General features: G+C 34.2%; 3 protein-coding genes, 1 long non-coding RNA gene, 1 other non-coding gene and 3 pseudogenes across 8 annotated transcripts; 4 read left to right on the top strand and 4 right to left on the bottom strand.

The window, feature by feature from the left end:
- Nucleotides 1–590: 590 nt before the first annotated feature.
- Nucleotides 591–1,103, bottom strand: LOC147930667 (uncharacterized). Its single transcript, XM_087478279.1, has one exon. The coding sequence runs from the start codon at nucleotides 1,101–1,103 to the stop codon at nucleotides 591–593; it is 513 nt and encodes a 170-aa protein (XP_087334405.1).
- A 44-nt stretch (nucleotides 1,104–1,147) lies between these two features.
- On the bottom strand, nucleotides 1,148–2,310 carry LOC147930666 (uncharacterized; annotated as a pseudogene).
- A 1,492-nt stretch (nucleotides 2,311–3,802) lies between these two features.
- LOC147930665 (uncharacterized) lies at nucleotides 3,803–4,716 on the bottom strand (annotated as a pseudogene).
- Nucleotides 4,717–11,642: 6,926 nt separating this feature from the next.
- Nucleotides 11,643–12,425, top strand: LOC147930664 (uncharacterized). The gene is made up of 3 exons (XR_015574080.1): nucleotides 11,643–11,778; nucleotides 11,922–12,063; nucleotides 12,152–12,425. It is a non-coding gene; the product is annotated as an uncharacterized LOC147930664 (long non-coding RNA).
- A 1,123-nt stretch (nucleotides 12,426–13,548) lies between these two features.
- On the top strand, nucleotides 13,549–13,620 carry TRNAP-AGG (transfer RNA proline (anticodon AGG)). The gene has a single exon. It is a non-coding gene; the product is annotated as a tRNA-Pro (tRNA).
- LOC104732100 (uncharacterized) lies at nucleotides 13,598–15,710 on the top strand. Its single transcript, XM_010451625.3, has 4 exons — nucleotides 13,598–14,176; nucleotides 14,267–14,446; nucleotides 14,945–15,193; nucleotides 15,282–15,710. Exons 1-4 carry the CDS (start codon nucleotides 14,105–14,107, stop codon nucleotides 15,555–15,557), a joined length of 777 nt encoding a protein of 258 aa, XP_010449927.2. The 5' UTR covers nucleotides 13,598–14,104; the 3' UTR covers nucleotides 15,558–15,710.
- Nucleotides 15,711–15,772: 62 nt separating this feature from the next.
- On the top strand, nucleotides 15,773–22,106 carry LOC104732099 (putative helicase MAGATAMA 3). Of its 4 annotated transcripts, none has more exons than XM_010451624.3 (21): nucleotides 15,773–15,875; nucleotides 16,128–16,286; nucleotides 16,385–16,529; nucleotides 16,764–16,897; nucleotides 17,018–17,239; nucleotides 17,493–17,684; nucleotides 17,778–17,813; nucleotides 18,207–18,292; nucleotides 18,409–18,459; nucleotides 18,703–18,814; nucleotides 18,909–19,014; nucleotides 19,095–19,192; nucleotides 19,419–19,520; nucleotides 19,609–19,701; nucleotides 20,130–20,183; nucleotides 20,417–20,475; nucleotides 20,588–20,672; nucleotides 20,850–21,221; nucleotides 21,385–21,507; nucleotides 21,620–21,706; nucleotides 21,790–22,106. In XM_010451624.3, exons 2-21 carry the CDS (start codon nucleotides 16,179–16,181, stop codon nucleotides 21,973–21,975), a joined length of 2,451 nt encoding a protein of 816 aa, XP_010449926.3. In that variant the 5' UTR covers nucleotides 15,773–15,875; nucleotides 16,128–16,178; the 3' UTR covers nucleotides 21,976–22,106. The 4 variants fall into 4 exon arrangements, with proteins under 4 accessions (XP_010449926.3, XP_087334402.1, XP_087334403.1 ...); XM_087478276.1 differs by having other exon boundaries at nucleotides 15,781–15,875; nucleotides 16,131–16,286; XM_087478277.1 differs by having other exon boundaries at nucleotides 15,781–15,875; nucleotides 18,217–18,292.
- A 316-nt stretch (nucleotides 22,107–22,422) lies between these two features.
- On the bottom strand, nucleotides 22,423–25,541 carry LOC104733625 (putative splicing factor 3A subunit 1; annotated as a pseudogene).
- Between the last annotated feature and the right edge of the window lie 268 nt (nucleotides 25,542–25,809).

The raw sequence follows: 25,809 nt of genomic DNA, 5'->3' as shown, positions 1-25,809 counted from the left end.
TAAGTAAATATCATTCAGATAATGACTCTAACCTTTTGATCCACAAGAAGCAGAACTCGTTTTTTGAAGAACTCTCTGACTGTCCAAGAGTGTAAGACCTTGACATTGATACACCAATTAGTTCTTTCTCGAACCAGATCAGCAATATAATCGAATTTCATGATTCTCTCAAATTAGGTTTTGCTTGATTCTTCAATGTTAACGAAAACAAAAAGGGGATTTTTGATTTGTAAGAATACAAAGAGTCACGACTAAACCTTGCGTCTCAATCTTTTTAGTTTCTCGCTTTAGTCTGATTATTTTAAATTATAATATTATATAAATAAACACAGTTTTAATATAAGGTTCATCACATTGTTTACGTAGAAAATATAATTTATGTTAACGTGTTTAAGATGTTTATACGTACTCAATTTTCAAAAGTTAACACTTGGATATTAAATATGTTTTTACGTACTCATTTTTAAAAACTTAACACTTGTATATTGATATTTTAAAAGGTAATATCATTAAGGTGAAAAAAACTGAGAATCAGATGACAATATTATGGAATGGAACGTTATAGTAGATATTAGATGCTTAAAAGAAAATCATATATTTTCAAAGACTTCTTTGAAAACTACATTAAGGGTTTTGTTCTGACATTTCCCTTCTTCATCTGTAATCAAAATCTTCAATCCTTTTCTGCTTGTAACTCTGGAAAATGCAACGTATAGTTGTCCATGTGTAAATACGGGCTTGGGTAGATACAATCCAACATGTTCCAACGTATGTCCTTGGCTTTTGTTTATAGTGATCGCAAATGCAAGAGCAACGGGAAACTGACGACGCCTCATACGAAAGGGAAACTTTGCATCCGGTGGCGACACAAACATCCTAGGGATAAGAACTTTGTCGTTGACGTTTCTTTTACCTGTTATAATCCTTGCTTCAATAACATGATTCGCCATTTGTGTGACAATCAATCTCGTACCATTGCATAAACCTCCCTTAGGATCAATATTCCTAAGCAACATGATAGGTGCTCCCTTTTTTAGCGTCAGAACATGGTTAGGTAATCCAGAAACGTGAATACTGTTTAAGAATTCCTGAGTGTAGATCATATCGTCGTATGCACTTGTATCGGAAGTCTCGATGCTGTCTGAACTCAAATACTGTCTTTCTTCCCCTCGATATAATAAAATTCAAATAAGTAACTGTTTATATTGAATTTTGTTTGCAAAAAAAATATTTTTTAAAAAGTTGCACTCTTAATTTACCTGGAAGTTGAGAGAGCATATATTGATTTATTTTATCGACGTCATCATTTCTTGGACTAAGAATAGCTCTTTCGCAAAAGAATTTTGCATCGGTCCTTGTTGCAAATGATGGACCGTATATCTGTTTAACAATTGCTTCTATAGGATTATCACATGCAACAATCAATAAATCCTCGGGTATTTCTATTTCTACCTCACCATTGTTAGGCTCGTTGATCTTGCCATCCCCAATATTGAGTAGCCATTTTGAAAATGTGGAGAGAGCATCTGCATCCTGACTATTTTTCGCCTTGCGAAGCCTCATGTTTTGTGTAAGCCGAAGTACTTTACAACTATCCCAAAGCAATGATGAGTTTATAGAGGCTAAAACTATTCCAACTCTCCCAGCCTCTGGCACAACCGGTAAAATTTGTCTAAAATCACCCCCTAAAACAAAAACTTTACCTCCAAAAATCCGATCACACTTCATAATATCTCGCATACTCCTATCCAAGGTTTCGAAACAATATTTGTTCATCATTGGAGCCTCATCCCATATAATGAGCTTTGCTTCTCTAATTAACTCGGCAACATGTGATTTACCATCTATCGAACATATTGTAAATTCGTTCACATGGATGGGTATACCAAATCTAGAATGAGCTGTCCTACCACCTTCCATAAGTAAAGCAGCTATACCACTCGATGCAACATTAAGAACAATATCACCCCTAGATCGAATATCAGCGCCAAGAATACTCCACAAGAATGTTTTTCCGGTACCACCAAATCCATGAACAAAAAACATACCTCCCTTGTTACAATTCACAGCTTCAATAATTTCTAGGTAGACACTTCGTTACTCATCGGTCGACATACGTAACCACTTGTCTAAATTCTCTCTTTGTTCATCACGGCTGTAGTTTCTCTCATCTATTAGAAGCCTATTCTCATTATTATCCATCACAGATTGGTCTGGTTTAGGCATATTCACAATAGTTGACAGAGAGCTTCTGTTGGACCGCATAATTATTTCAATCTCAGCTAAGCATAAGTTTGTTATCTGTTCCTGACTTAACATTAGACCTGCATTAGGGATAATTTTTTTTTAGTTGACATATTTATGATCAGAATAATAATCGCATACGTTAGTGTAGATCAGTAAATTTTAAAAATACTATACTATTATATTTATTTATATTTTAAAAACTAAATACTTACTGTGGTTGTTCGTACGGTTCCTTTGCAAATACAAAATATCTTCGCACAATATGTCTTTTGTAGCGAGACAGAGATCGAGAGGCACCGAAACACTTTTCGAAAGCAATAGTATGACAAACAACTTCCTTAGAAACGGCCCAAAACACCACACACTTGCCTCTTTTATAGCTAGAATATATTCTTTGTCGTCATCCAATAATCCCAATGCAAAGCATGCATCTTTAAATTCTTTATACAGTTTACCTTTTACCGTTTTTAAAAAATCAAAACTTGTGGCACCTGGAACTGTATTAAGTAAAACTCTCAAGTAGTACGCCGGGCCTATCGAAGGTGGTACATATGTAATTCTACCTATTGCAAAACTTTTTCTTCTTTCAGATCTTCGTTGCCAGATTTTTTTACTATTAATCCACACAAACATATTTGGAAATTCAGCATAAGTGAGACTTCTACCTTCCGGATGTTTTTTATTGCATTCCATCCAGGCCAACAGTTTAGATCTTCTGGCTGAACGCTTCATTACATCTGCAATAGGATCATCTTCATTGTAAACTACCAATTCCTGTCCAGGAACATGAAACAGAAGTTTCTCAACGGGAGTAGTATGATAGCAAATCGGAAAAGCCAATATTCGCCAAGCTGCTTCACATGCGGAGACATATCTAATAAAGAATAATAGTATTAATAAATATTAAATTATTAGGGTTTACACATATTTTCAATTAAACATATGTGTTAAATAAATAGGCATACCTGCAGTTATAGTATTTCTTGATTTCATTCTGATCGTCTTCGTCTCCTACGTTAGCTCTAATATAATCTGGCCCTTTGGTAATGTACTTGAAAAGATATTTCACTGAACGTGACTGATTACACCACTCAACATTAATATGAGCACGATAACGTATAGACAATTCCCAGTTATACGGAATAACAAAGCTGTTATCACAATCAAAACCTTTTTTATGCACGAATCTCCCGTTTTTCCTCCGTTTGTATATTGGATAACCAGCATCGTCGACGATAGTATTTTCTATGAATGGTTTTGGAAAAAATTTAGTGCACGTACCATTTCTCATGCAAACACTTCCTCTGTTATGAATACCACAAGGTCCATGAATCATAACATCAGAGACAACTTCATATAAGTACTTGTCCAGTTCTTTGTCAGGAATCTCAGCGCTTATGAATTTATCAATGTCTTCTGGTGTACGCATTTTATAGTCTCGATGCAAGAATAAAATAATGTGTGCATGAGGAAGTCCTCTCTTCTGGAATTCTTTTGTATACATAGCTGCACACACACACCAGAAAGCCATTGTTAATAATTTTGGGTTTTAATACTAAAACGTATATAAAGTCGATTGATTAATAATATGAAACATAACAGAGTTTATAACACCAAAAGTTTTTTCTTTAGTCACTTGTTCCATTAGTCTATCAAGCTTCATCTTAAAGACCCGGCAGCAAATATCTGGTCTATCTTCTTGCTTAAGATTATGCCTTGTTAGATATCGAACAACTTCAGGCCATCTGGGATTGCAAGTAATTGTTATGAAAATATCGGGGAAACCATAGAACTTGCAAGTAGCCATCGCGTCTAAATAATGTTGCATCATATAACGTTTTCCACCTGTAAACGATGAAGGAATGTAGATCCTTTTACCGTGTTCTGCAAGATCTTCGTTTCCTTGATTAACAGCTTCAACTATCTTATCGATTCTTTCCGTCCGTAGTTTGCTCTGGTTCATGGAAATATATTCAGTCTGTTGGATTCTATAGTTGTGAACGCATCTACCAAAAATTGCTGATATAATTTTCCCGACATCACAATCGCTGAAGATTCTTGATATCTCTCAAATATACGGAAAGCATAAAATTCTCTCATCGAAACTGTTTTCCTTTTTCGTCCAGCCGTATCTACAAAACCAATGTCAATACCTAACATGTAACCATCCTCTCCATATGGAAACAATAATGGATATTGAAGTGGCAAGTAAGCTGGATAGAGTTCACTAATTCTCTGGAGGCCGCCGGAACGACTTTCTATAACAATGTCGCGCTTAAATACTCCAGTACTGAAATCACCTGGTATTAATCCAGCTACCTCATTGCATGTAGGTAGATTATGAGTCTTTGCATCAGCAGTCCTTTCTGCAGGAATTCTTAACCTCAAATTTGTCACGGTATTTGTTAAATCAAATCTTTCTCGAGCCAACCTAAACGCCTGTACATGCGGATTATGATTATCAAGCATCCTTTTTAGAAGTTCTACAGTTGTTTGTCTTATTTTCTCGGTAGATCCAGATGTTCTTGCAAGGGCAAATAAAACTTCAAAACATTAGCAACACACATCAATATAATCTTATATTTATAAGCTATGAAACTGACCCGAATGCGTTTATCCTGTTAGGTACTTCATTCTCTACGTCATGTATATAAAGTTGTAAGAACGTCAGTTTTTCTCCAGGTTCAGGTAAAATATCTCCGATATGGTGATAGTTTTCTCCACACATCTGGAACACGTACGGCCCTCTACCATTATTAATAGAATGGTTTATTTTCCCACCTAATGACGTGAAGGAAAACATCATATTGTATGCTCTTATATTTTCACGGAAGTTGTCACTTCTATCATCGCGATTATATAACAACGCCGATAATTTATTCGGTGGAGTTTTCAGCTTGGGAAGTTGGACTCTCCCTTTTTTACAGCACATTGAAAAAATTGGTTTCGCCTTCTTTACTTGCTTGTTTAACCGTTATCCGAACCATAAATATGCTCCACAATTTTCACATAAATACGAAGGATCTCCTTCATCATAATAACCTAATAACATTAGTAATACAAAATTAATTAACCTGGATATATATATTTTAAATTATTTCGAAAATTAAGATTAGCTTTTAAAAATACCATTTATTTGTAACCCAGATGTTACGGGTGTGAATTCATTTGTTACACTATGGGTAGTACAATACTCAGAATCAGATTCATCATTTGAGCTATCAGAATCACTATCGTTATTTGACTCAGAGTCAGAAACAGTAAAACATGCAAAATCTTCATGCATCAGAGGCAACATCGTAGGAACTACATATTTGAACACAAAAATATGTTTTAATAAAAATATTTAGTATATACTATAACATATGGGTAGAAACGACCTTCATTGCGTCGTCGAACTTTTTTTTATTTAAGAATTTTCGTTCTTTTCACCCTTGCATGTTTTGAGTTCACTTCTGAAAATAAGTTCATACGTTTGAACATTAATTTAAAATCAAAACCTATTTTGATATACCAGAAACTGAATATTATTTACCTTGTGCATTCACGACATGAATCAGATCCGTCTTTCTCGGTTTGAATTTTGCTGTTGCTTGAATTAAAGTTGTTAGTAATCGCATATACCATAATTTTTTCAACGATCTCAATTTCTATTGAAATAAAAATATGAGAAATATGACGATAACAGCTTTATATTGTCTTCCATATAATAGATTTATGACGATAAGTATTTTATATGTATTGAGAAGACTGTATATTATACAAAACTCATTAAAGTGAAATAATTTCAAAAAGATGAAAGATAAATATAATAAATTTAAGACTACTGTTACATTTAAAGAAATTTCAAATTAATTTAACAAAACAAATATTATAGGAATATTGTATGGCGATTGAAATTGTCTTCTCCTTGATTTTCTCTTCCATATCATATCTCTAGGACACCAAACAAATGGTTTTGGAATTTCAGATTAAGTAATTCCTTTGGCTTGAGCAACTTGTGTATTGAATATAATCCATTCCGAGAATTTAGCTGTCGTAGCCATCGGACGATTCATACCATTAACCTCAGGACCATCTTCATTATAGCATTCCCTGGGTGAAACCTGTTCAATATTTTAGTTAAAAGTAAATCAAAATTACCAAATAAAACATGTTTATATAACACGATTATAAAAAAAATGAAATACCCGTAAATCGAATCTATGGATATCTACGATCATAATAGTCCTGAAACATGGCAATCCAAGTTTAGACAAAACTATTATTTATTATAAACTATAAATAATTGTTAAAAGGAAAATACAATCGTGATAAGAATTATAATTATAAGAAATTATACCTGATATTATTTAGTATCAAAGTCTCCTCCACAATACCTAAATCAAAAAATTATTATTATTATATTATTATATATGAAACAACCATAAAAAAAAAGGTAAATACAATTACTCTGTAGATCTGTAGTGAAACTAATATATAGTAAAATATAGTAATATATAATCTCTGGTTCGTAACCAATATAATTTTGAGATCATGACAAAAGAAACTAATGTAAATCATCATTCAAAATAGTAAAATGTTATACCCTTTTTTAAAGGTGAATCAACAATAACCGAAGCTTGATGAGATTCGAATGTTGGCTCCCAAGAAAACACTACACGAACAGGAAAACACATTAAATTAGGTGAATAATACAAAACAGTAAGATTTGAAATTTTACTTTCCAAGTAACAGCTACACGAACATGAAAATAAAAGTGAATCATAAGAAACAGCAAAATCTGAATACAATTATTATATATGAAACAACCATAGAATCAGGTAAATACAATTAATCTGTAGATCTGTGGATTATTCATAAACACATTATAGGAACACCAATATAAATTTGAGATCATGACAAAAGAAACTAATGTAAATCATCATTCAAAATAGTAAAATATTATACCCTTTTTTAAAGGTGAACCAACAATAATCGAAGCTTGGTGAGTTTCGAATCTTGGTTCTCAAGAAACCACTACACAATCAGGAAAACACATTAAATTAGGTGAATAATACAAAACAGTAAGATTTGAAATTTTGCTTTCCAAGAAACAGCTACACGAACACGAAAATAAACGTGAATCATAAGAAACAGCAAAATCAGAATACAAATTAGAAATTGAGAATATGAACGAATCTATAAAACTCAACAAAAAAAAACGATTTTATACCTTGATTAGAAGATGAACCAACAACAACCAAAGCTTTATGATTTGTGGATCTTGCTTTCCAAGAAACCACTATACGAACAGGAAAATAAAAGGGATCAGTCGATGTATCATTAAAAACATCAAGATCGGAATACAAAAAAAAATTTGAGAACATAATAAAAGAATTATTAAAATTCAAGAGAAGAATGCTTTTTTCGGGTTATGGTGAAAGCATACGAAATCATTTGTATTTATAGTTGTAAAGCATCTATATTTTTTAGGGTTTCTAGGTTTTTAGGGTTTACAGAAAGACGGTGTTTTCTCATCGGGCTTTTTTCATGCATAAACCCATAATTTTTATTTACGTGGATCTTTAAAAAAACTAACCGAAGCCCATTAATTACCCAATTTAAACGTGTTATATTATGGTCATGTATCCTTTGATTAAGCGTGAAAGAGATCTTATTCATAAAATTTAGGGATTAATTTAGCAAATTCTATTTGTGCTATTAACTTTTTATGCAATTAGATTATTTCTAATCCGATTTTTGATTTATTTTTAATGCGAAAAATAGGTAATTTTACGTTCAGGGACAAAATATTACAACGTGAAGGGCAATTTCATTAATGGTATAATGGTACAATTTTGCTGAGATTGAATGTGGGACGTTTTCATTTCTCGTTTAATATAATTGATAATATAAAATATTATTTTTAATCAAATTTATATATCTAAAATGGTGGATAAAGTAAATACCTTCGAATTTGGAAATAACTTTTTCGACCTCATTTTTGTCATTTAGGAATGGTATCTTGAACTCGACTTCCATTACTTTACTACAAAATAATTGTAAAGAGTTAAGATACATCTAGTATCTTAAAAATTAACAAAAAAAAGAAGAAGTGAGAACGATTAGAGAGTAATCTACCTTGTCTCAGGTTTATCATCATTTTTCTCGTTTTCAAGATTTTCTTGTTGTTTTGGAACTAAAGAAGATATTTCATTCTTCTCTAGAACTAGTTCATGTTCATCATCTATCTGGACTTTATCAGATCGTCCGTCTGAACTGCATCGGATTTCTTAGTCATCACCAAGATTTCTGCATTTTTACCAGTTTTTTTCTTGATAGTCTTCAACATCCTCTCCAAATCAAAAGCACCAGCAATCATAACCTTTTGGTTACGCATATCCGTTAGACATTCTTCAACTCCTAATAATACATTAATTATAAAATATTATTGATGCCTATATATGTACTGTATCGTCATCAAAATATGATATGATATAGGAAAAAAGATGGCTAACTACATGAAGTATTAGAGAATGCATGGTCACACATGCCAAGTATAATATTGTATCCTCAACTACACGAAGTATATGTATTGCATGACCACATGCATGAACTATATGATGTTATGTAGTCAACACCATAGACATACAATCCGGTACACCGGTCGAATGATTCCGGCTAAGACCGACGTTGACTCCGGCGTTGACCAACATTGACCAAAACAAATTGTATTTTAATTTTTTTCTATGAAAAAACAAAATAATAAATTACTATATAAATTATTTATGAATTTTCATGATTAGAAAACATTCTATTCAATATCTAAATATCTTAGGTATCTCTAATTTTTTTATTCTTATAATTAATTAATTTTTATTTTTAAAGCTAAAATAATAGTTAAATAAAAATAATTAATAATTATTTTCAAGATATTTATAGATTTTATCTTGATTTTAGGATATGTTTGCAAAAGGATATAGAATAAGAGGATTTTTGCAAATGCCCTTATATTATATATTGAAAATAATTATATATCATTATATTTTATCTATTAAAAGTAAATAGTGTTAATTTTTTGTTATTGTTTACATGTTATTAGGAGTATGTAAAATTTTTAATAACCAAAGAGTATCTAAAATTTTTTACCATGCAAATTTTAAAGTAAAGAGTCATATACTCAAATCTTTTGCATATTATTTTCTAATGAAAATAGTTGAATTTGATTTTATTGATTCTTGTAGTATTTAAAAATTTAAATAATATGATGATCAGAGATTTATATATATAAAATCATTAATAATTACATATGTTTTATATATATATATATATATTTCTTGAAAATAATTATTAATAAATTTATTTAACTATTAGTTTAGCTTCAAAAATAAAAGTAACTAATTATAAGAATGAATATATTAGCTTCAAAAATACAATTTTTTGGTCAATGTTGGTCAATGCCGGAGTCAATGTTGGTCTTTGCTGGAATTATTCGACCGGTGTACCGGATTGTATGTCTATGGTGTTGACCACATAACGTCATATAGTTCATGCATGTGGCCATGCAATACATATACTTCGTGTATTTGATGATACAATATTATACTTGGCATGTGTGACCATGCATTCTCTAATACTTCATGTAGCTAGCCATCTTTTTTCCTATGATATATATATATATATATAGAATAAATAAATAAATAAAATTCTTGCCTTTTTGTTTGCTAACAACTTTTCTGAGTTTTTTCGCGCAATTTTCACAATGCAACCCAATCTTCAGTTCAGCATCCATAGTATAACTAAATAATTCTCAAGAGGAAAAAATGTGGCATCGTAAGAAAAATATAACAACATAAATAAATGAGAAATATATATATGTTATTCTTACTCATAAGGGATGCTTCTTCATAACCACTTCCACCACCCACAACCCATCACAATCAAGTTCTAAATAACAAAGACTAGTTTACAGTCTTCTCCCCGTAAGATATATCTTATGAAGCCTAACACATTTCATATATAATATTGAAGAGAAGAGAATTTACACACATAATGAAAATGATCACTCAATTTATTAAATATATGACTTAGACTACTTACAATGGTATAGTTTTGATCTGTTGAATAAAAAATTCAACAGTTGAAGCAATGCAATGAGGTGTTGAAAAAAAGAAAATGGATGATGTGGAGACAACACAGTTGAATGTTTTCAACTCCGTTGAAACCCAAAAGAAGTGGATTTGCTCGCCACGTGGCACATTCTGAATGGTTTACTTTTTGAATTATAGAATAATATTTATATATAGAAATGTGTTTTGTTTTTATTGGATGATGAGATTTCAATTATTTTTTACCCAATCCAATTATTTGAGATCAATGATCTTATAGAATACCAAAATTTTATTTTATTATTTTTATACCAAAATTTATCATTTTTCATTCTGTATAAATAGAAACTTGTTTCATTTAATTTGGACACAAAAAAAAAACTTATCCTTTCTACTATATTTTTGCTATCAACCTTCATAAACTCTTGTTTATTGTTTTACCGGTTTTTTAATAGATCCTCATAATTTATATATTTTATAAAATAAAAACAAAATCTCAATTTATTTTATAAATTATTTAATTTTTGCTTGTTTTAATTTTATTTGATATTAACTATGATTAAGAATATGTGATCACAAAAAATAAACACAAATAAGGTGGAAAATATGAAATAAAATTGGTGGGGTAAGGTGATGTAAGTTTATTAAACAAAACTATTGTAGAAGATAAAAATAATGTAGGTGTTGAATCATGACGTGGAAGAAAGAGAAAGTGATGTGGAGTGTTAAAAAGAAAAAAGTGGGTGTTGTAATTTTGGAACCATTGTACATAGTCTTATGTAGACAGCACTGCATATAAAGATATTTCTTAGTACAGATGTTAAAAATTAAAAGTGAAGGAAATTAATTAATTTCATATCTTTATATTTAATGTATGATGTATCCAACTCTTGCATTATAAATTAATAATTTGTTTTTTTTTTGGTTTTTTCCTTAAGTTTGACTTTAAAATAAATAAATTTCCATTTTTTTAGAAAAAAAAATCTCAAGAACCTAAATATATACTATTGTATTTAACTTTGTTAAGTTCTAAAGTAGTTTTTAAGGCAAAACATCTTTTAACAATATATTATTTGTTTCTGAATTTCCTTATCATATATGAACAATGTAGACACGTGTAAAACCCATTAAAAATATTGGACAAGTGTAATGTAATGACTATTATTTGTCTTGTCTAATAAAAGCCTATCATTTCAGAATTAATTGTAAGAAAATAATTATATATTTACTAGTTTATTAAATGATTGAAATTAATGAATATGTGTTTTAAAAAAATTATTTGATGTTGTTAAGTATATATTCACCATTTTGTTATAAGTTCTCTTTAAGGTTTTTTCACATATATCATGAAAAGAACATGCCAACAATTAGTTCTATAACTGACACTTGACTATAGCCGCTGGTTTAAATTCGGGGGTCTTTGTATACGCGACATCTAAAAGTAAAATTTTCCTGACTAAAAGCGCTTAGAAGCCAAACTTCAATTAAATTTAATTTTGGTGTAGATGAGCTAGATTGACCACCGGAACGATTGGAATCGGATACTGCTCAATTAGCATTACATCATCTTCGTTTTTCTGCCAGGTAATGTACTAGGAAGTGATCGCCTTGGATACCTTGAAAGAAATAGCGGTGTGCCACTAAGACCTGAAACAAGTTGCCTACATGATGTGCGGTAAAGGACAATTGCTGCGATACCACCAGACTACCACAACAAATAACAAAAGTATGAGTGCATGCCTTTTATGAAATTTAAATAATAAACAAAAAACAAACTTAAATACCTCGAATTTGTGATCTCTTCTTCTGTGTAGGTATGTATGTCCATCACTATGCCTTAGAAGTAGGATGGGATACATAAATAGTCTAGCAGCCTGGTTGGCTTGAACAATCTCATGCACAGATAATGCATCTTGAGTCATTAACAAGTACAACACTTGGCTTCTAAATAGTCTGTTTTTAGCTGAATGTTGTCTGATGTCCTATTTGTCAAATAAAAAATGATAAAATAAATCAGAGAAAACATACATGACAATTTCAAATTCCAAAATCAAGCATAGAGAATACATGACATTTTGAATTCCAAAATCAGAGACATACATGACAATTCAATTCTAAAATCAATCAAACAGTAGACAAAATAATAAATCTGAGTCGCATTAAATTTGATTTGCAGTCAAAAATATAAATATCCATTGTTTTGCAAAAATTAATATACATGACAATAAATGTAATTAAGCGTTACCATTTATGGATTAAGCAGTAAGGAAAAGTTACCGCAGTAATATTGAAATCATATACTTTGTTGGTGATCCTTGATCGACTATCCACTGGCCAACGTCTACAGAGCTGGGGACAAACTCAATCATGTCCGCTGTGTGGTGAGCGAAATGAGACTAGGGATCATCTCTTCTTTGCTTGCCCGTATACATTTTCTCTTTGGTCATCTTTGAGTGCACCCCTCCTCTGACGTCGCCCAAACCCAGATTGGGCAATAACTTTGCGGGCTCTCACTCGCCAAACCTCCCCTGCTATTGAAGCTGCTCTCCTCTGTTTGCTCTTCCAAACAGTCATATATTTAGTATGGAGGGAGCGGTATGGACATATCCACAATACGACCCACCACAACCCTAACAGATATGATCGTAGACCTACCACGCGCTAAAAGCTTTTACCAACCTTTTGTAAATATTTTTATTTTTGTTGATTAATAAGTCTAACATTTTAACAACAACAAAAAAAAGAAAAGAAATATTTCTATGATTAAAGAACTCTTGAAGATAATATAATAAAGTTTGACAGTTTTACAGGTCCTACGAAGAGTCAATGACTTAATTAAAAAGATGAAATTATGATACTTGTGTGTACGTACGTAAGATTATACAAATTAAACGTTTGAGAAGCTTTACTTGCTGATGTTGTTAATTATATAAAGCTCAGCTTGATGGTTGAGTTCAGGATGAAATGTCTTGGACTAGCTACAAGAATCCAAGGGATAGACATTGTCAGGGCAAGTGATAAGTCAACATCCTAAAGTTGTACCTAGACAATTGTGTTGAGAACTTTCGCTGGGATTGGATCAAAACTTGTCATTTCACACACATGTTTGGACAGGCTACTTCAAATGAGTGAACTGGTCTTGTTAAGAAAACATTAATAATTCTTAGAGGTAGGATATTTGGAAGGTTAAAAGTTAAAGGTCATCAACAGCGGGCATTTGGTCTAGTGGTATGATTCTCGCTTAGGGTGCGAGAGGTCCCGAGTTCAATTCTCGGAATGCCCCATTCTTTTTTTTTTTTTTTTTTTTGACTTTTACGAACCAAACTTCCGCTGATCAACAACAACAACTCTCGAATCTCGATTATTTTATCTCAGGCATATCATCGAACAACTTATGGGCGTACAGTATACACAGTAGAGCTTTTTCTTGATGATCCTATGAAAAATATGAGTTCGTATGAGACTAGACATGCGAAATCTGATCTGGGCACAAGCCGTCTTCGAAATTCATGGGCTACAAAAAGAAGAAATCACCGAGAAGTTGACATTTTTGTCTGTTCAGTTAATTTTGTCTCTTTTTTGTTGTTGTTGGTTAAGACTTTTAAGTCAACTTCAAGAAGTAATTTTTTATGTGGTGAGTCACAATCATCATCATCATCATCTCCTTCACATCCGTTACTAGTCATATGGAAACGTGTACTCCTTAGAAACGCAATATCTCTACAGATATTGAAGACAAGTTGCAAAATTTGTTTTTTAAGAAAAGTATGAATTCGATTCAATTATCTTGTAGCTCTCTTCCCCATGACATAATCCTGAAGATCGGCTCTTCTCTTCAGGTTTTTGTTTGTATTTTTGCTTAATTTCTCTTTGTGAACTTGATTCCGAGGCTAGTTCTTGATAAAAACTGTGTCTTGTTTGATGATTAGGTGAATGATCTTTGTGCACTCAGTAGCTGTTCTAGTTTTTGGAGAGAGCTTTGTGGTTCTGATGTCTTATGGGAACCTCTGTTTCGAAAAAGATGGCCTTTGTTGTTCACATTTGATGCAGACAGTACTCAGTTTCTTCAACCCCAAAACGCTGGAACCACCAATGATGAAAGTTCTCAGGTACAAAAACTGAGACATCTTCCCATTGATTCTTGATTCTTACAAATTCAAGTCTCGAGTTGTTTTAGATTTTGGTCAGTTTGTAGTCTGATGGTGTGAGTTTGTTTGTTTGTTGTAGAATTGAATTCTGTTTTGAGTTGTGACTAGGTTAAATTGGAGCTTCTTATAACCTCATGGATTGGTATATGCTGCTAGTGTGGATTGTTTGGTTGAGATCTTTAACAATTGCTTAGTCTTGGGGGAAGGTGATTAGATATAGAATTTATAATTTATACTGTATGTGCTATGATTGATTTGGACACAGTGATGATCGTCTACATAGCTCAGGAAAATGGAAACTTATAGGTAGAGTTTGCTAGTTTTCTAATTTGGCCATTTGGGGTTTGTTTTTGTTGCCTCTGTTGTTGTGGCGAGAGACTGAAAACTCTCTCTAACGTTGATTACGATGAGGTCTATAATGGGTTCATAATTACTCTATACTCTAAAACATTTTTGTAGGAATGGAGAAGATTTTACGTGGCGCAGCATACGGAAATGGCATCAAGAGCTTCCGAGGTGATTACGTATGTGACCAAATGGCCATCTACGTTGTCTCTAGAGGGCGGCCAATACCTGCACGCGGTTGAAACAATGAGCTCGATGAGGTTAGGATTTCAAGATGTGGAGTTTTTTATCTTCAAACCAAACTTGAGCGTGCTGCTAAACCTCATTGGACTCATCTACTGCATACAACACCTGAAACCGCTGGTTAGTTTGTTTGTTAATTTCCAAAAGAAACCAAACATCACTACCTTTACTCCTTTTCCAACTTACTTTAAACATTGCTAATCTACAGCGGGAGCAAATCTTGGAAGCGCTTACGCGATATGGAATCTCCGAGCAGCTGGTTTGGGTGAAATGGTTGACGTTAGGTCGATGGTCAGGTGGGAGACGAATGAGAGACGAAATCGTATCACGTCAGGTCTCTCTAGTCAATGTTGTAACAGGGAAAGAAGAAACCGTTCTAAAAGTGCTTCAGCGTGGAGTTGTTCACGAAGTTCTTCGTGTTTGTATCTCAACCATGGATCTTGCTTGCACCCCTTGCACCAGTAGCACCATCAGAAACTACTAAACCTTTTCAAATTACACATTTGTTACAAGTCTAATTAATTGTGTTTAGCCAGTGTGATAAACAAACATATATGTAAAGTAAATTTGTGTATATGATTGAAACTACTTATGTAAATAACAAAATAATAAAGTGAATTACAATTTTTTCACTAAACGTATACTGGGCCTTTAGTTATTTCGGCCCATCATCTATCTATATTTTTTTTTTATAATAATGAAAAAGTGTAATTAGAAGTTTTTGTAGCTAAACCCTTTTATTCCGGTTACAGCTTCGCCGCAAACTCCTCTCTCCGCCGTCTTCTCTCGTCTTCTCCGACTGGTAAAATCCTCTCTCCGAAGCTCGTCTACGTACTCAAGTTGCTTCTCGAATGTTTAGCTCATATTACGATACCTTTTGCTGAGATTTTTATTTTAGCTTATATGTTGTTCTCTTCAAATTCAATTCCCTATCTCAAATTGGGTTTCTATCTGTTGATGATTGGGTTCGAGAGTCGTATGTCTATCTGTACTGCGTTTATATAACTTTCTTCCCCAATTTCGTTTTGGTTTGTTTTGATACATGTTCGTGTAGAAGACTCTGAGCGGTGATTTTGGAGCTGAGAGAGAGAGATTAGTGTGTGTAATGGCGATCGATAATATTAAGCTACAAGAAGAAGAATCCTCAGCTGTTACCCGTTTCTATAACATTATATTAGGTTGGGATTACAAACAGCTTACAAAAGAAAATGAGGTAAACTTCATTGATCATCATCTGCGTAAAACACTATATGCGTTTTCTTACTTAGGCGAATGTGAGATTTAATTTCAAAGTTTCATTTATCTTTACAGAGGAATAATAGAAAGGATTCTAAAGAGAAGTTGAGTGTTGTAAAGAATACTTATAAAGATGTTGATGATTACTTTGAGACTTTTGAACCACTGCTCTTCGAAGAAGTTAAAGCTCAAATTTTGCAGAATAAAGACAGTGAAGAAGGTTAGCTTATACTATATATTTTCATCTAATGATGTCTTTTCGTGTTTGTCTTATTACTTCTGTCCATCCATTGATCATGGAAGAGATTGTCAAATGTTTCGGATTTGATGTTCTGTTATTGGGAATTAAATTTGTATACTTGTAGTAAGATTTGTTGTTTATAAAACGAGTTTCTTTACATTTTGGCTCTGAAAATTGTGGAAGTGACTTTTCTGTCATTTTTTTTCCTCTTAGAAACGGTGTGTAAAATGAGATTGGTAATGGAATGCAGCGAGGGTGAAGGGTTTCACTTTCTGCTTGTCACATACGAACATGAAGAGGATGAATATCTTGCTCAAAACGATCTTTTGTTGTTGTCAAAAGAAGAGGTACTTATAATAATCCTTTGTTTTTGTTTGATTTTTCAAGGTGTTGTATGACTTGTAGTATTTCTGATTAATAAAAGTCATTCTCAAATATTGGATTCACTTACAGATTAACCTTTTCAGGTTAAAGGGAATTCATTTCCTTCATCTTATGGGTTTGCTGTAGTGGAAAATCGTCAAAGCAATCTTCTTCGTCTTCGGATGTATTTAGCTGAAGATATAGTCAAGATAACCAGAAATACTAAATCCTCTAGAACAAAGTCATTTATCCAATCTCTCTCAAATATGCGTTCTCTTATTACATCGTCTGCCAGCGCTATAGACAAAAGGGTATTCAGTTTAAAGGTCAGTTGTTATGACACACCAACTATGTCAAGTTATATCGTGTCTTTTTCATGAATTCGATAATAGGCCTCAACTATGTCTAGATTCCTGTTATGCTGTACTAGCTTGGTTTCTGTTTTTTTCTTCCCTTCATTCGTCTAATTAGAATTTGATTTTTGAATTTAAATCTGGCGGCTGTTGCATATCCTTTCTTGATAGAATATAGTTCTCTCTTGCATTCACTCTTTCATGGTATGGTTTGTTTGTTTTGTAGTTATGTGGTTTATCGACCATTATTCGGGAATATATAGCACTACGATCGGTCAGTTCGCTCCCTTTCAAGGATTTAATCTTTACTGCAGAAGAAAAATCTTGTGGTTCTGGAGATGAAGCGTGGAAAATATCTGGACCTCTGCATGATTATTTTAACGAAAATCTTAACAAATCCCAAAAGGAGGCAATTGATGTAAGTCTGGCCTTGTCACTTCTTTCCTTACAGACTTTTAAACTTTCCCTTAACATAGATTTGGGCTCTTTGTCTCAAAATATTATTTTGCAGGTTGGTCTGTCAAGGAAATCCTTCGTGTTAATACAGGTTGACTTCTTTATTCAACTCGTTTCATTGTTTTTAGGACATATTCTAAGCTTTTTCATGTTAAAATATCATACTTCTTTATACACTGAATGTAAAACACACAATCTTTTACGATACGAATGCCCTCCATTGACATGAAATTAAAATTCTCCAACATGCTTACTGAGCTAGCACTCAATGTATTTCTGTTTGACTCTCAAGATTGCCTTTAAAAAGTATGTGGATGATACGTACAACAGAAAACCAAAATATTTCGAAGTTGGCAATATTTCGATCTTGTAAACTATGTGGACATGAAATTCTTCTTTGTAAAATTGCATTGACAGTCAACATGGCTATAACAAATTGCATCTACAATTTGATTCTAATACTAATGAATCTATCCTTCATTAGGGTCCTCCAGGTACGGGGAAAACACAGACAATTCTTAGCATTCTTGGAGCTATTATGCATGCCACTCCAGCAAGAGTCCAGTCTAAGTATGATTTTTACATTCCATCCTCTTGATGCTCACTTAAAATTGTGCAGCTCCGAGTTAGGATGACAACTATGCTTTGCATTCTCGTTAATATTCCTTCTTTTTTTTCCATAATAGGGGTACAATGCAAGAAGTGAAACGTGGAATTCAGATGACCATGGAGGAGAAGTATGGTTTTGCTCCCATTTTAAGATCTTTTACATATTCCGATACTTAGTTCTCGCATACCCAGATATATGTTCATAATGATTGGAAATTGTTAGTATTATGATATTATCTAAATCATATGGTGTTTCATTTGAAATCTTGCGAATAAGAGGATTTAGAATAATATTACATTGCATCAATAGTTTGGTCTGAAATATAACATGTCATACCTCCCTATTATCTCATCATTTCTTTTGTCTGCAGATACAATCACTGGGGACGAGCTTCTCCTTGGATTTTGGGTGTCAACCCTCGAGATGCTATTATGCCTGAAGATGGTGATGATGGTTTTTTTCCAACCTCAGGAAATGAATTGGTAAGTCGTAAGATTTTATTCTGAGACAAGTGGTAACACCGCATTTATTTATTTTATCATATAGTAACGCCACTTATCTTTCTTTTGTTTTCAGAAACCAGAGGTGGTTAATGCTAGTCGGAAGTACAGATTACGAGTACTTGTCTGTGCTCCATCAAACTCGGCACTTGATGAGATTGTGTTGCGGCTTCTGACTACAGGTATGTGGTTTATTCACTACATCGTTTCATTGTTGAAAAGTTGGTAACGGTCTTATAAATTATGACTTTTGCACTTTGAGGTCTTCGTGACGAAAACGCCCAGACATACACACCCAAAATAGTTCGAATTGGTCTCAAGGCACATCACTCCGTTGCATCAGTATCCCTGGATCACCTTGTATGTATCTAGTAGCTTTTACACTTTGATTGTCGTTTGTCCTGGCTTAGTTTTGGTTGCTTGATTTAACTTTCTTAAAGGATATTCTACTGGGAGTCTAAGTGTCATCAGATAAAGAATATTCATCAAGGAGGAATCACACTTGTAGAGAACAAACAACGAAATTACAAAATTTGTTGACATATCTTTTGTTTGGATACTGCGTTCTGAGAACACTGTTTTGCAGGTAACACAAAAGCGTGGCTCTGCCATCGATAAACCAAAACAAGGAACGACAGGAACTGATATAGATAGTATCCGCACTGCAATTTTGGAAGAGGCTGCAATTGTACGGGGATTACTTTCGTATTAATGTTACTCAAAGCTTTTTTTATATCCTTCCCTGATTATCCACTTCTGTTTCTTTGCACTTTCAGGTGTTCGCTACCCTTAGCTTCAGTGGCTCAGCACTTCTTGCTAAATCTACCCGTGGCTTCGATGTCGTTATTATAGATGAAGCTGCACAAGCTGTAAGCCCCTTCTAATATGTGAACTTATGTTTGGATGTGTTGATAAGGTTTACATGAACCTATAAATGTCTGATGGCTTATTTGAAAGTGGATAGAAAAATAGGATGCTTTATTTTTGAAACTCAAGTTGCATGAGACTTTTGTCATAGTAGTACTGTTCATGGCATGTTGGTACATGGGGTTGATTAATACCTTCTCCCTAACCTATAGTTTCTGAATAATTTTAATCCTGGTTTTGTTTCTTGGCCAAAATATGTTTATATATGTCAAAATTTGTTGTTTGCTGTTTACATGAAAGTAGCTTTTTACTGATTAAAAGTTTATGCATATAGAGAAAATGTTCATGCTTATATTCCCCGAGTGTCAGAAGCTTATCTGCTTCTCAGAGTTTGTTGCTAATGATATTTACACTTGTGTTCCTTGCTCAGGTTGAGCCAGCAACTCTAATCCCTTTGGCCACTAGGTGCAAACAAGTGTTTCTGGTAACAATCCCATAGCATTTATTTAAGTATCAAAATTTCAGTAATTTCCCAAATGCATAACAATAGATAGATAATTCGACACACACCATTAGAAGCATCCCCTCTTGGAATTGAACAATATAGCTGTGTCTTGTAGGTTTGACCAGCAAGCACAAGACCATAAGTTTATGAGTTAATGATTAGTATGATCAGTTAAAGGCAACTAATCAATATTATGTTTCTATCTTTATCAGGTAGGGGATCCAAAACAACTCCCAGCTACTGTAATCTCAACTGTTGCTCAGGATTCTGGGTAAGTGCTTTAAACCACTCAATTCGTCCAACCTTTTATCTGTTTATGTCTTTCATGAATATTGTATTGACACTATCTGATTGCTATTTTTTTTATTCTCTCTTTAATGAAGGTATGGTACAAGCATGTTCGAGAGACTTCAAAAGGCTGGCTATCCAGTGAAAATGTTGAAGACCCAATACCGGATGCATCCAGAGGTATGCAGCAATTCTCATTTAGTATCCACTTAAGATAGATACTATCAGATTTCTAAAGAATTAACATCAGTTGATAGCTACTTCACAAGATTCTTCAAAAGATTGTAGTTAGCTTAATTCTTACTTCAAATGGTTGCATCTCATTTTACCCTGAAACAATTTTTGACTGAAAATCAGATAAGAAGCTTTCCATCAAAGCAATTCTATGAAGAAGCACTGGAAGATGGATCTAACATTGAAGCTCAGACTACCCGGGACTGGCATAAATACCGTTGCTTTGGTCCATTTTGCTTTTTCGATATACATGAAGGGAAAGAGTCTCAACATCCAGGAGCAACTGGTTCTCGGGTAAATCTAGATGAGGTGGAATTTGTTCTTCTCATCTACCACAGACTTGTGACCATGTACCCAGAGCTGAAGTCAAGTTCTCAGCTAGCTATTATATCGCCGTATAACTACCAAGTAAAAACTTTCAAAGATCGGTTTAAGGAGATGTTTGGTGCGGAGGCAGAAAAGGTGGTTGATATCAACACTGTTGATGGGTTCCAGGTCAATACTCTACTCTCTTTTTCTCACTGTTCAACATCAACTGTGCGCTTAAACAAACTAAAATGCAGTAGATTCTGCTTTTATGCTAATCTCAGAACTCAAACCACAGTCCAAGTTTTCATCCATTTCTCTTTCTGTTTTTTTTCCTCATCTTGATGAAAAGGGAAGGGAGAAGGATGTTGCTATATTCTCATGCGTCAGAGCTAACGATAAAGGACAAATTGGTTTTCTCTCTAATTCTCGGCGGATGAATGTTGGGATTACACGAGCTAAGTCTTCAGTATTGGTAAGACATAAAACCAATCCTTGCACACAAAGCTATTCTCTGGCTTTTATTTATATACCCTCTCTCTGGTTCTATCTCACTGATCCATTCTCCACTAAAACTTGCTTATCAGGTCGTTGGTTCAGCTGCAACATTGAAGAGCGATCCGCTCTGGAAAAACCTTATCGAAAGTGCTGAGCAAAGAAACCGATTATTCAAGGTAAAAACCTTTCTTTTCATCTGTGGTAAAAGTATCAACGTATTGTGATCAAGAAAGAAATGCTATTTTTCGCTGTTTTGTAGGTATCAAAGCCATTGAACTATTTCTTTAGCGAGGAGAATCTGGAGACAATGAAAGTGACAGAGGACATGGAGATTCCTGATGCACCGTTGTATGAAGACGAAGCTCTTCCGGTGGCACCATATGGTGGAGATGATGACTTTGGAGATGGTGATCAAGACGATGCTCCCATGGCCGAAGAAGACTAAACACCAAAAATCTTTTTGTTATTACTATAAGTTAGATGACACTTCTTTGAACATCTAACGATATATTGGTTTTGATTATTTGTATGATTCTTTTTTGTTTACATATAATAAGATAAGAATGTCGTTTTACTTGTGCTACAGTGATCTCATTAGGTTCAGAACACACGCAAAAACTTTAGGATAAAATTTATTAAAAGAGTATTGCTAGAACAGTTATCAAATTTGGAATAGAATTGTGCGATTTTACACGTCAAAGCACTACAGTTTGAAAACATTAGAAGAAAAACCAAACTGTTCACCATGAACCATAAGCCGTGTAGCTGCCAAGATAAAACAAACTTAAGTAAGTAATAATCATTCTAGTAGCATTAGAGATAGTTTTAAACATTTATTGAAGATAAGAATTAAGAGACTGTAAAGCAAATTTCCCTGAGCGTTTGTCATAAAGATATCTTCTGCTCCCATTCTTTAAAAACCCGGTTTCAGATCTGATCCCTCCGGTGGTGGTCAGTTGTAGTATATCACACGACGTTCAGTATTAGGATATCTCCTGCTCTCACATTGTAATAAGCAAGTGACCTGACCTGTTCTTGTCCCTGAAAATCTCTGGACACAGAAGCATGCCAATTAATCATAGCCTTCTCCCCACCCTCAAGCCATTCACGCTCCTGGATGAGATCCCACTGAATACGTTCGAAAAAACCCTTGAGAATGGCGGCCATATAAGCGGCATTCTTTTTCAGCTTGCCTTTCAAATCTTTGGGAGGATGTAATACTTGCGAATACGCAGCAACAAACTCGTTAAAAAAAGCAGCGAACCTGTAATCAGTTGGCTTCATGAATTTGAACCTTTGGCTTCACCATCACTCTTTCCATCAGATGCCCACAAAAATCATCCCCATACCATGCTACAAACTGCGTTGTGACCTTAACTATATCAAGCTCCCTGAGCGTCATCCCTTCAAGAAGTCTACAATGTTTACCTCTCATACACGAAGATGCCGGATTACAAGTACATCTCAGGAGAGAACCCGATCTTCATGAATGATAAGATGTCTAGGATCCAGGTTGAGGCTACAGTGAGGGTCGTGGTGCTTGGGACGAAGTGGATGGAGGCAGAGAGAGAGTTTCAGGCGTTGGCTAGTTTTGGAAGGTGACTATCTTGGACCAATCTTTGAAGAGTGATCTGCTATCATTTCTTCATGTGGTGTGGGGTTTTTTGGGCGATCTCTCATGTCTATATAACTCAATATTTAGTTAATGTGTGTTGGTTACTCTCTCAAGTCGTACCAAAAAATGAAAACCTTGTGATCTTTGTGAATGTAATCATCTTCTTCACCTGCAAGAGAAATATTGCTAGTGTTTCCTCTTTCGTGATCGAGGTCAAACTGGATTGATAAGAAATATGCTGTCTAACCAAAGTTAACCGAACCAATATCAGGGCACAGATTTGTATTATATTAACCGACTTTTGTTATGTCTTTCTTACCGACTTTTCCTCATTGTGTTTCATAATAAATAACAACCGTAAGATCTTTCCTAAATCAACTAGGATTATATGGGGTTTGCTCTCTCTATATATATTTTGACAAATAACATCATCTAATTCATCATCAACTCTCGTTGATCCTCTGTGTCAACCCTCGTTGATCTATATCTAATTAACTCTTGTTGTTGATCTTCGTTGTCAACTCTCGTTGATCTCCATTATCAACCCTCGTTGATCTATATCTAATCAACTCTCGTTGTTGATCTTCGTTGTCAACTCTCGTTGATCTCCATGATCAACCCTCGTTGATTAACAACCAGAAGTCGATGTTCTTCTTGTTAGGGTTCGGCTTGTCATCAAGGTATATACGTTATCTTCTATGTCTATATTTTTCCTTACATGCGTAGCCTAGGGTTTCTCTGTTTCATTCTTACTATGTTTCTAAATATCTCGGGTCTTGTGCTTATACATATATATATATATATATCTTGTAAAATTGACTCAATCTGTTTCCTATTCTTGTAGGGATCAATATATATGACTGTGCTGGGACAAACACAACATCTGATATTAACGACTCTCGTTGATGCTTTAACGAGATCAACTCTTGATCTCATCATCAATACTCGTTGATGCTTTAACGATCAACTGATCTCGTTGATCTCATCATCAACACTCGTTGAGCCTAATCAACTATCATTGATGCTTTAACGATCAACTGATCTCGTTGATCTCATCATCAACACTCGTTGATCCTCTCACGATCAAGTACTCTTCTTGATCTCATCATCAACACTCGTTGATCTTAATCAATACTCGTTGATGCTCTCACGATCAAGTACTCTTCTTGATCTCATCATCAACATTCGTTGATCCTAATCAACTCTCGTTGATCTCACCATCAACCCTTGTTGATAAAAGAAGCAAGGTTGGGGTTGTATTTGACTTTTGCCATGACAGGTGCGCTTGCTTGGCAAGTCTAAGACCCTAAATAATATGTGAGCCTACGGGTAATAAGTGGAGTATCTGATCAACTCTCGTTGACCCTCTCACCATCAACTCTGTTGATTCTAATCAACGTCCCTCGTTGAGTTTTTAGAAAGAAGGAACTTGAATCTATCTCCATAGATTGACTTTCTTGGTTGGGCTTCCAAACTGAAAAAGAAGGGAATGCATACGACCTTTGCCATGACAGGTGCGCTTGCTTGGCAGGTCTAGAAACCCTATAAAAAAAAACAGATTCAAAGTTTGGTTTCGTGGATGGCACGGTATTGGTAATATTCCTTCTTTTCCTGGATCTCCCTGCCCCTATACTGTGTGTCTCTCTTATTTTCCTGCTTTTTTTTTCCTTCTCCAGCTACATAATTGCATAGATAGCGCTAGTTCGTGTCAGAATCATGGATCAATTTTTATGGAGAGAATGTTTACCTCTCATCTCTCACGGTATTCAGCAAGCTTCTGCTGGTACAATGCGTGACAAGGATCTTTTTCAGAAGAGCTCTTTAAGAAGTTGAATCTTGCATCATCCTTATTAGGGTCCCTGACCATCGACTCAAACTCGGACCCGAATTTGGAAACCAAACGTGCCGTTGTCTCGACGATAGTTGTAGCTGAGACATCTGGAGGTGCGTGAAAGATTTTGATATCTGGTTCTTCAGTAGCTCCGTTTTGAATCCGAGTAACGTGATCAGCAAGCTTGTGCTTGTAATATGCGTGACAAGGATCTAACGAGCTTCTCAAAAAGTTCAATCTTGCATCATTCGGATTAGTGTCAATGAGCTTCCTCTCCAACTCAGACCCATTCTTGGAAACCGCACGTGCTGTGTTTTCAATAATAGTTCTAATTATGGTATATTCAGGTTGCTCGATGATTTCGATACTCCTCGAACCTTGATTGTTTTGTTCCGATTGCGATTCATTCTGTGTTGAACTGGACATTTCTTCTACAATAAGAAACATCAAAGTCATAACAAGATTCTTCGAGTTTCACTTTTGACCTAAATGATTGGTTTACAAAACCATCAGATTCTTAAACATTAAAGGCTACTTAGGCTTGTGGAGAGAGATAAGAGACACCGTGCGTACGTACCTCAGCCGTGAGGGTCGTCGTGACGTATGAGAAGAAGCCGCGAATGAGCGATTTGGAGAAATTGACTACGGTTTTAGGTTTACAAGCACTTTTTGTGTTCGCTTACCTTTCCCTTATTAAAACTGAAGATAAAAAAAAAAAAGTAAAGTACAATTTTTTCGAGCAAACATATTGGGATCAATAGTGGTATTAACCGGTTTAATGAAAGAAACCATATCCCAAATACCAAGATTGAGCCGGAGGGATTTGGTTAAGG

Source organism: Camelina sativa, chromosome 12 (assembly GCF_030686135.1).
Source record: "Camelina sativa cultivar CO46 ecotype springtype chromosome 12, ASM3068613v1".
Lineage (NCBI taxonomy): Eukaryota > Viridiplantae > Streptophyta > Magnoliopsida > Brassicales > Brassicaceae > Camelina > Camelina sativa.
This window is presented reverse-complemented; position numbering and strand designations above follow the sequence as displayed.